The 9,141-nt window shown below is 37.9% G+C and overlaps 1 protein-coding gene across 1 annotated transcript; it reads right to left on the bottom strand.

The window, feature by feature from the left end:
* Positions 1-690: 690 nt before the first annotated feature.
* NUP43 (nucleoporin 43) lies at positions 691-8,989 on the bottom strand. Its single transcript, XM_026844555.1, has 6 exons — positions 8,978-8,989; positions 8,260-8,437; positions 5,115-5,250; positions 4,097-4,248; positions 3,002-3,124; positions 691-1,759 (listed from the first exon to the last, which is right to left on the bottom strand). The coding sequence occupies exons 1-6, from the start codon at positions 8,987-8,989 to the stop codon at positions 1,545-1,547; spliced, it is 816 nt and encodes a 271-aa protein (XP_026700356.1). The 3' UTR covers positions 691-1,544.
* Between the last annotated feature and the right edge of the window lie 152 nt (positions 8,990-9,141).

The following is a 9,141-nucleotide window of genomic DNA, read 5'->3' as shown; positions in this document are numbered from 1 at the left end:
TATACACATCTGTGCTGTTGCCCGCCTCAGCAAGCCTGCGCGGGGAACCACAGAAAACAGATCCCCCCTATCCCCCGCCGGCTTTCAGGCAGTGCTTTTTTCTCCCGCGGCACTACCGAGCTCGGTGGATAAACACCGATTTTTCTAGCGGGGAAGAAAGTTTTGCCAAGCCTCCGTAATCTAATTAATGCTGAGCGAAGGACTCGTTATGGACTAACGTATAAGTCGCTGGGAAGGGAAACGCCTTCAGTTATCACTCAGAGACACATCTCGACCCTTTCTTCTCAGTGTGTTGCATGTCAAACCACTGGGGCAGCAAAGTGCAAGACGCTCGATGGAGCCCCTTGGCAACTCTGACATTGCTGTATGATGGCGGGACAGCTCTGCCCCCAGCGCACCATCCATCTCCTCCAGCCAACACACAAATTCAGATCCAGTAAGGTACTCTATCACAACTGATCAAGAACGCTGTTCTTGATGATGTGGAAATCAAGTACACTCTAAAGCGGTTTTGAGGGAGAAGGCCATGTAAAATCTTGTAACTTCATCTGTTGCTGCCCAAATCCTGACTTTCCCTTCATCCTTCAGATTGTATCCCCAGGATTAGTCCAGATAATTTAGGGTTACTTACCTTTCTGCAAAACTGACTACATCTATTCATACTACTTTAGCGAGTCAGACCAGTATTCCTGCGCAAAACTTTTTATTAAAAAGAGAAAGGGTTCTCTGCAACAAAAGATAGGTACAACACGAATCATAAAATTTAACTTTTCAAAGATGGCAACAGACCAGATGTGAAATTTTGATTGTGATAGAATATGTCTCAAGTTTAGAAAGTCTTACTCTCACACCTGAAAACATAGTCAACACATCTGTCAATTAGGATCTCTTAACTATAAAAAACTTTTGAGTTACCAGCACATTCTCAAGGTCAAGTTTTAACATGCAGCATCCACAATGAAGCTGTAAATAATCCAAAATAGTGTCACTAAAATGCTAAGATTCCTATAGAACCTTTCACATTTCACAGCTTTAGCAGTCTTCCAATTCTTATGAACTAATATAAAAAGTTATGTTCCCCTAAATATAAGAAAACTCAGCTTAAAAAACCCCACCTCTCTCAGGTGACAAAAAGAATTTCAAAGAAACCTATAGTTTGGCCTCAGAATTAATATTTTTAAAATATCTTTATGGGGGGGGAAAAAAAAAGGTATCAGGTATATTTACCTTTTCTTCACTTTGTATGCACATGTATATTATGGACATCAAGTTACAGCAAATATCTTGCCCTGGTGACTATATTCCAGCTTACCAAAACCAAACAGGCACCACATCAGCTTGCTCAGTTACCCATCCTGGAGCATCAATAACGCTGACAGCTGTCACACACTGAGGTAGCTGACATTTCTTCTGCAGTACCAGGACCAAGCTGTAGGTCTCTTGCCCACACGCCGATAACAGAATAATGAGTATCATTAAGAATGAACCTGACATTTCCCAGTAGTTCAAGGTGATCGGTACTTCAAAGGGATACTGGAGTCCTTTCATGCAAAAAGATGTCTATTCACGTAAATAGCCTCTGCATCAGTACCATATACTAAGCACGGTCCTAAAATATCTAGACTATTCACAGACAAAGTCTGATTTGGAATTAAGTTGGTGATTTCCATGCGGTCTTTGGTAGGATCATTGCTTAGCCAGGCACTTACTACAGACTGGTTAATGGCACTGTGGGAAAAATAGGTAGTACTTCTTCCTCCTGAAAGAAGGAAAGGGAAAAAGAGGAAAATAAGCTCCAGTTTAGTTTAACTATTCTCAGAATTTGGAGAAACATAGTAGGTATAGGACAGACATAATGGGAATATAATTTTACATTTAAGTCAGTTTTCAGATTAGTTAACAGATGCTGTCATCTCCTTGGTAAACTGAGAAAAAATAGCTTAAAAATAATAAATACTTGAAGTGATTACAGAAACTGCTATCAGCTCTGTCCTCAGTTAAGATAAATAGGTCAGAACATCTATGAACTCATCTCCCTCAACAATATTAAGTAGCTACAAGCTTTTCTGGCCAGAGACTAAAGCAAGGACAGACCTAAGAACAAAAGCCTGTTTACACAGTGTCTTTCTATTTTTGGGGCATCAGCTTTGCTTTAATAACTTTTCCCTTAATAACACTCCCTAGTGTCCCTTCTCCCTACTTATATTGCAGCGATACTCCTGGATTTGACTTAGCATTTTTTCCATGTAACATTTTACGTTCAAACTGAAGTCTGACAGTTTGAGAACTGTCATTCAGCATAAAATTAACTGGCTGAAGTGGTGCTAAAGGCTTATACCTGAAAACACACAGTGAGTAACTTGAATCAGTTATCCTATTGTTTCTCTATATAGAGCTGAGATGTGAATGCCAATTTTGAGGCCAAAGGCAGCAGATGACATCTGAAAGTTTCCCCACTGTTTACAGTCTGAAGTAGCAGTCTTTGTGAGTAGAATGTGAAAATAAATGTTTATATTAAGTCAGTATCACATCTTTAATTAAAATCCTGCCACAATACAAAGGGATCCAGTTTCATTCATTTTAAGTTGACTTTGATTAGTAAATTCATAATTCAACTATCCTATTAACTTGTTCTTTTGGTATTATAACATTTTGTGTATTTCACTCAGAGACTCAAATAATGTGTTATTTAGCCTCCCTTCATGTCTTTTTTATATACAGATGATTTTTAAATGAACATGATCTATCTTTGAATACTAGATGTGCCTACTGACACACTGGACAGACTACAGCAGATTAAAACCCCCTAGACCACAAAAAGCTCACACAACTGTTAGCCTTATTTTTCCTGAAATGCCTACAAGGGCTGTCTTTCAAAGACTAGAAATCAGCTTTTCATTTTCTCTATTAGGATTGTTATTAATTGGGTCATGTGAGAACATAGACTTAATTACGTTGCCAACTGACAAATTCAGTGCAGATTGACTTCAAACATCCTTACCTTGATGAAGAAATGATGGTTTTTCAGCTACATCTGTGGAAGTATCCCAGTGCCAAAGAGATCCATCTTCAGAACACGTAAATAAGTGATCGGGGTTGGAGGGATGGAAGTGAACCTCCCACACTAGAAGTATCAAACCAAAACTAAACCAAACCACTTCATAACAAGTATCAAGTACTTTGCTCAGTTCACTTTGGCTAGTACCACATGGATATGCACTTACAAGAACCCAGGCTCCCACCAAAACTTCTACTCTCAAGTGTGTGTGGGTAGGAGATGCAAAACCCTACCCTTAGGTGTTTACTGTTTTCCCTCCCCTGGGAGAGTAAAAGAAAAAAAAATAGAGAGACTATTTTGTTGTATTTTCAATACTGTGAAAATTGTTAAAGGTTAAAATCTTAGCTGAATTCAGGCCTTCTGAATGCTTTCTCGTGCCATCTTCCCTACTCTTAAGTCTTAATCTGTACACAGCGTGCATTCCTTCCCAGCACACCCATTATTATTTTGTGTATAAATACCACAACTGTGGAAGAGGTATTTAAGTCAGTAAAACTTAACATCTCAAGAAATATTTTTACTCCTTAAATATAATTGTGACATCAAGCCAAGAAATTTTCAGCACAAAATTAATTCCTATCTTATTCATATGAAGTTACCAGGAAAGTACGCTGTTTCAGCATTGTGGAGGCACCAATGGATCTGTACTATCCTATCCTCAGTTTCCCCTCCTTCCTCACTTTTTCAAATTTGCTAGTAACTACACTCTTGCTTTCCTATACCTGCATACCATAGCATCAGTTTCTATGACTTAATATATCTACCCTTCTAGAAACACAACCATTCTGATTAAATGCATCTAAGGACTCATTAAAGAACTGCTTACTAATTCTAGTTTTTGTTTAGATAAAGCTAGCTTTTAGGTAAGAACAGTCTCATATACAGAGAAGGAACAAACTGAAGGCAGTTAGATGAAGACACATTAAGTAGCAACTATGTGATTGTTTTCTATCATAGCTACAACACATAATTTTTTTACAGAAATTAGAAAGTTTTCAAAAATGCCACCTTCCCCCCCCCCCCATTTCAGATACTTACTTTCTGCTTCATGAGCATTTAGCAGGGATACTGGCATAGTACCTTGCCTGATATCCCATACACTCAGCATTCCATCCTGGCCCCCTGTGGCCACAACGTGCTGCTGATTGGGATGCCTGTCCACACAGTGCAGCGGAACTCTGTCACCTGTCCTGCAAAGGAGACGAATAAAACGAACAAACAAACATGAATTCTTTGTTCAGCTTCTGTTTCTCCTTCTCAATCCCTTGGAGCGTTGACAAACAAAGTAATGGTACCGACCACAGCTTCAATTCCCGCAGCAACTGGGCACTACAGGCTTAAGCTGCATGACACCTACAGGAAATCAGAGGTATGGCAGTAACATGAACCTAGAATGGGATGAGCATCAGGTATCTCTACACGGTATTCGACAGCTTTACAGGAGTGAAAAAACCTTGCATGCAGATAATACTCTACGCACACCTACAATTATAAGCAGGTTATTCTGCAATTCACGTTATAACCGCAGTTTCAACATATACCAAGAGTTACAATGGAAACTGGGCACTAACAAAACCAGGTATCTCAACCACAGCCTGTAACAGCAACGGGAATTCAAACATGATTTGAATCTAGCTCAGTTCATTTTCTCACAATACCTTGTAAGGCACAATGTTATCATTCTAAAACATTTCAAATGGTGGAAACTTTATATTAGGCCTGTGGAAAAAAACAGAGGTACCGTATATTTAATTAGGGAAAGAGTTTGGGGTTGAGGGTTGTTTATTTTTTCTTAAAAAAAGAGCAAGTATACAGGTGCAGCAGTCCTTCAAGAGTTAAATCATGAAACAGACCACCTAAATACAATTCTCAGCCACACAGTAATTCAGCCTTTTAAGGAGAGTCTGCTTGATTGTTTAAATACTAAATAAGTTAAAAACCTTTAAAGAAAAAAATCACCATCCCATCGTCAAGAAGGTATCAGGAAAGATTTACATCAGATTATATAAAGCAGCACACGCTTCTTGGTAAATACGTAAAAAAATGAAGGTCTTACAAAGAAAATACTTGAGACGGCTCGTTTCTCTGCTGTCTGAGGTCCCATATTTTTAACTGTCCAATTGAATTTACTGTCAAGATCTCAGTTGTGCGAAGGAAGGTCACTGCATGGAGTGTACTGCTGTCTGCATTGTCTGCAAGAGAGATGAGGAAGGCATTCAGGTAAACCTACAGAATGCTAGTCTCCATTTATGACAAATTAACTCTTCTTAGAAAACGGAACACAGCTGCTTAAACATGGTTATAACCTCTGCATTTTCAGGAGCAGAGACAGATGAGTGTTGTGAAATTTTAAGTGCTGCAAGGGTACCCTGTGAAAGGAGCTCTTCCTTCCTGTATCAAATACTACTGAGACAAATCTGTGAGAAGCTCTATTTAATTAGCTCCAGTGCTTACAGAACTACTTGTTGATCCATAAGATTTCTTTCTACAGTTCCTAAGAAAATAATTTAGCGAGGTCCATGGTTTTTATAAGAGTTTTCTTTATATGCTCCGCGTCTACCGACAGGAGGCAAAACTATGGAGCTTTTCATAATGCAGTTTTTCTTTTGAACTCAAGAAGCAGTAACTCTAGCTGAGAACATTAAGCAGTTTTATACCGAAGCACTTAATTCACCTTTCTTTAGGCCTTTTCCAAGAACTGTCAATGTGATTTGCATCCCTGTCCCTAAAGCCAAACCAGAATTATGCTTTTCTTGTTACTCTTAATAACTAAGTGGCAAAGCTCTTTTTTCGGGTGCTTTTCTCCAGTGGTTCGTTTGGTCGGAATAATTTACCATGTCACATTTCACAGCATTGAGGTGAAATTTTTGAGGCTTTAGGAGAGAATAACACAGACACCATAATCTTATATTTTCATTCTCTTATTATATATAAACTTTTCATCTTCGTTATGATGGGGTAACATTAAGTTTACTTTTACCTCAAGTGTTTTAAAATTCTTTGGGTAAGTCCATACTGAAAATACAGGTGAATTTTTTGCCGTGTAAGATGCAAAACTTTCCTGATATTGAGACAGAGAAATTACATTGATACCTGTTTACAGATATTTGAATGAGTTTTCTTTTCTGCCTACTATTTAAATGAAAGCCGAGGGAGACAAAAAAACCCCCAACAACAACCTGAAATACCTTTAAAAAGAAATGTTAAGATGCTGAACACTGAACTTCTACAGGATTTAACATTTTGTGACAAAATTACAGTAAAGTGATTTAGCAATGATATGTCTTTACAGCCCCAAAAGATTTTTACATGATCTTAACTCTGAAGATTTTTTTCCCAGCACAATCTACTAAAAAGATACCAACTTTGTATTATACTCTTAAATCCATTAAACAGTAACAAAACCAGCAAGGTACTCCTGTACAAGTACTGAATGAGGTAGAGAGTTCTATCTGCATGTTAAAACATGTTGAGGGTTCAGCTGAGTGCCCAGGGAATGTCAAGATGTCACTGAATTGGGAACCAGTACAAAGGATCAGTTACACTATAGATCTCCATCTTGAAGAACTTGAGAGCATCTGTCAAGATGTTCTCTCCCCCCTCTCCAACTTTCACCGTAAAACAAACTCCAGTTAATAAGCTTGTGCTAGTCCCTTCCACATAACTCCAGCTAAGCTTCACTTACCAGGTGATTGGTACGACTGACATATTTATGGACCATTCTTATTTTAACATTACCTTTCCCATTGCCAGAAGGACATTTCTCAATTAATTCACGTGTGATTTCTTAAATGTATATGCACCAGCAAATCTCAATGCCAAGTCACACCGCAGCATAACACTGGCTGATGCTATGCCTACAAAGCAAGCATTTTTACACAGTACTATCAAGTGAGCACTAAGAAAACTAACAAATTGCATCTTGCACATTATTAAATCTGTGTGTAGGCATCTGAGCAATTGCCCATAGGAAAAATACAGGATTTTTGTGGACATCTGCTTCCTTTGAGTCAGCAAAACATTCTACTCTATTTAACTTGTACCAGAACACTGTGTTAACATTTGTAAAAAAGTCAAAATTTAAAAATAAAACAATCCTGTAAAATTCAATGTTCCCACTCCTCAAAGGGGAAGCTACTGTGTTTTATGTACATGTGCTAATAAAATCTGCCTCATGCCCTGCTACTTTTTTTTCTTTAAAGACTAGAAACATTTCCTACAGGAATTCTCTAGGAACCTGTGAAAGATTGTATGCAATTAATAGGATTTATCTTGTGTGTGTATATACAGCCATGCACACACAAGTACCCCCTCTAGAAATCTCAGAGCACTTCCTTCCTTAATTGGCTTATATTGTGTAAATTCCTTCATCCGTTAAGAGGCAAGATCTTGCTTGCTGAGAAAGAAAGACAGGTGCTGTGTCAAACTGAAGTATCAGGGAGAAAGTCCTGGTTTAATAATGCCACTATCAAACATGGTGTCACTGTCCTTTAAGTTATTTCTGCTTCTAAATTTAATTTCCAACAGATGCTACAAACTTGGATTCTATTTTCATGAGGCTAGCATGATAAAAGAGTTGAGAATAACCAAGTTTTGACACCTTTCACAAACATCTCAGTCTATCACATGATCTATTACTCTAGGAAATACGGAGCTTTTTGACTAAGGCAGAAATGATTGCTGTAAGCCATATCTGGCAGAAGAACGGAGTACAAACAGTGGTTCCTGGTTCTTGGTGTTCCTTTAGACACAGAGAAACAGATGGTTTCGAATATGGACACTATGAAGACTAATCTTAGCACAAATAGGGGATTGAAATGACCGTTTCACTGACCTCCAGTTATGAAGAACTTGGGACACAATGCTTGAAATCTAACCCTATTTCATGTATACTGACATAGCTTTTAACAATGCTAGGTGAGACAGAAACCTACAGAGAATGTTAGGCTTGAAACTTCTCCATCAGTTAAAACATTAACCTGCAAATACCTGAATGAATATAGAAGTACGTCTGAAATGCACTTCAAGTATCTGAAGTCTGGAGGAATACAGGAATAATCTGGAGCAAACACATTCAACTTAGAATATTTAATTCAATTCTCAACTGACTTCCTTTTTTTTTTTTTCTTTTTTATCATTTGAGAAGCTAAAAACCAAACAAACCACTCCAAACTAAAATAATCTGAATTTATTTGACATACCTATAGTTCTTACTGCATCCTTTTGGTCAGCTCTGAAGAGATTTATTCTACCATCTTCTCCCACAGTGACAATTTCTGGGTTGTTGCAGATGACTCCAGTACATGCTGCTCCACCACAAGATGTGTCTTGATCCACATGATAATGGGCTTTCTCCCAACACTGGTTGGCAGATAAAGTCTAAGTAGTAATCAGATACAAAATTCTGATGTTAATGATCCTGACAGACCAAAGCTTCCAGAATACTCATGAAACCAGAAACAAGCTCCAGGAAAGCCACACTACCTCACAGGAATGAGAATCTCCTGTACAAATAAGAATCAGAGATCTAAATTTTCCTCAACTCTTCAGCAGACAACCCTCTGATGAAACATTGACTATTTCTTCTCTGAACTGCCTTTTTCACATGAGCTAGAAATCAGAAAGAACACAATCTGTTTATGAACTGTGAAATGTCTTTCACTATGCTTATCCCTTCAGTTTTTCCCCAGGCCAAGGAAAAAGAGCCTTTACAAAATATAAGGTCAGATTTAGATTTTGATTGCAAGGAATTTAGTTTATTTTAAATACCACATCAAACTATTAACAGATGTTAGTCTTTATTGTGTCGTTGTGAATGTATTAAAAAGTCATTATGCCTTTATTTCCAGTGTTTTATCACCAAAGCAAAAGACTACAGAGTTCACAAATCTTCCCTCACACGACACTTGTAAGAAATACAACACGAGCCATTTAGTTCAAGAAAGCAAAAACTCAAATAATGCAGGCATTAATGGACATTAATACCCACTCTCCCCAAACAATCTAAACTCCTGAAGTATGTTTTCAGTGAATGGACTCTTTGATTACAGATATATTCTAACAGATACCCAGTCTATCTGGCT

Source organism: Athene cunicularia (genome assembly GCF_003259725.1).
Source record: "Athene cunicularia isolate RWA chromosome 3 unlocalized genomic scaffold, athCun1 chr3_part1, whole genome shotgun sequence".
NCBI classification, from domain to species: domain Eukaryota; kingdom Metazoa; phylum Chordata; class Aves; order Strigiformes; family Strigidae; genus Athene; species Athene cunicularia.
This window is presented reverse-complemented; position numbering and strand designations above follow the sequence as displayed.

Coding starts and splice junctions, on each gene's coding strand:
- NUP43 (XM_026844555.1), bottom strand. Junction 4,249..5,114: donor CCGTCTCAAGTATTTTCTTT/GTAAGACCTTCA, acceptor TCTCCTTTGCAG/GACAGGTGACAGAGTTCCGC. Junction 1,760..3,001: donor ACCATCATTTCTTCATCAAG/GTAAGGATGTTT, acceptor TCCTTCTTTCAG/GAGGAAGAAGTACTACCTAT.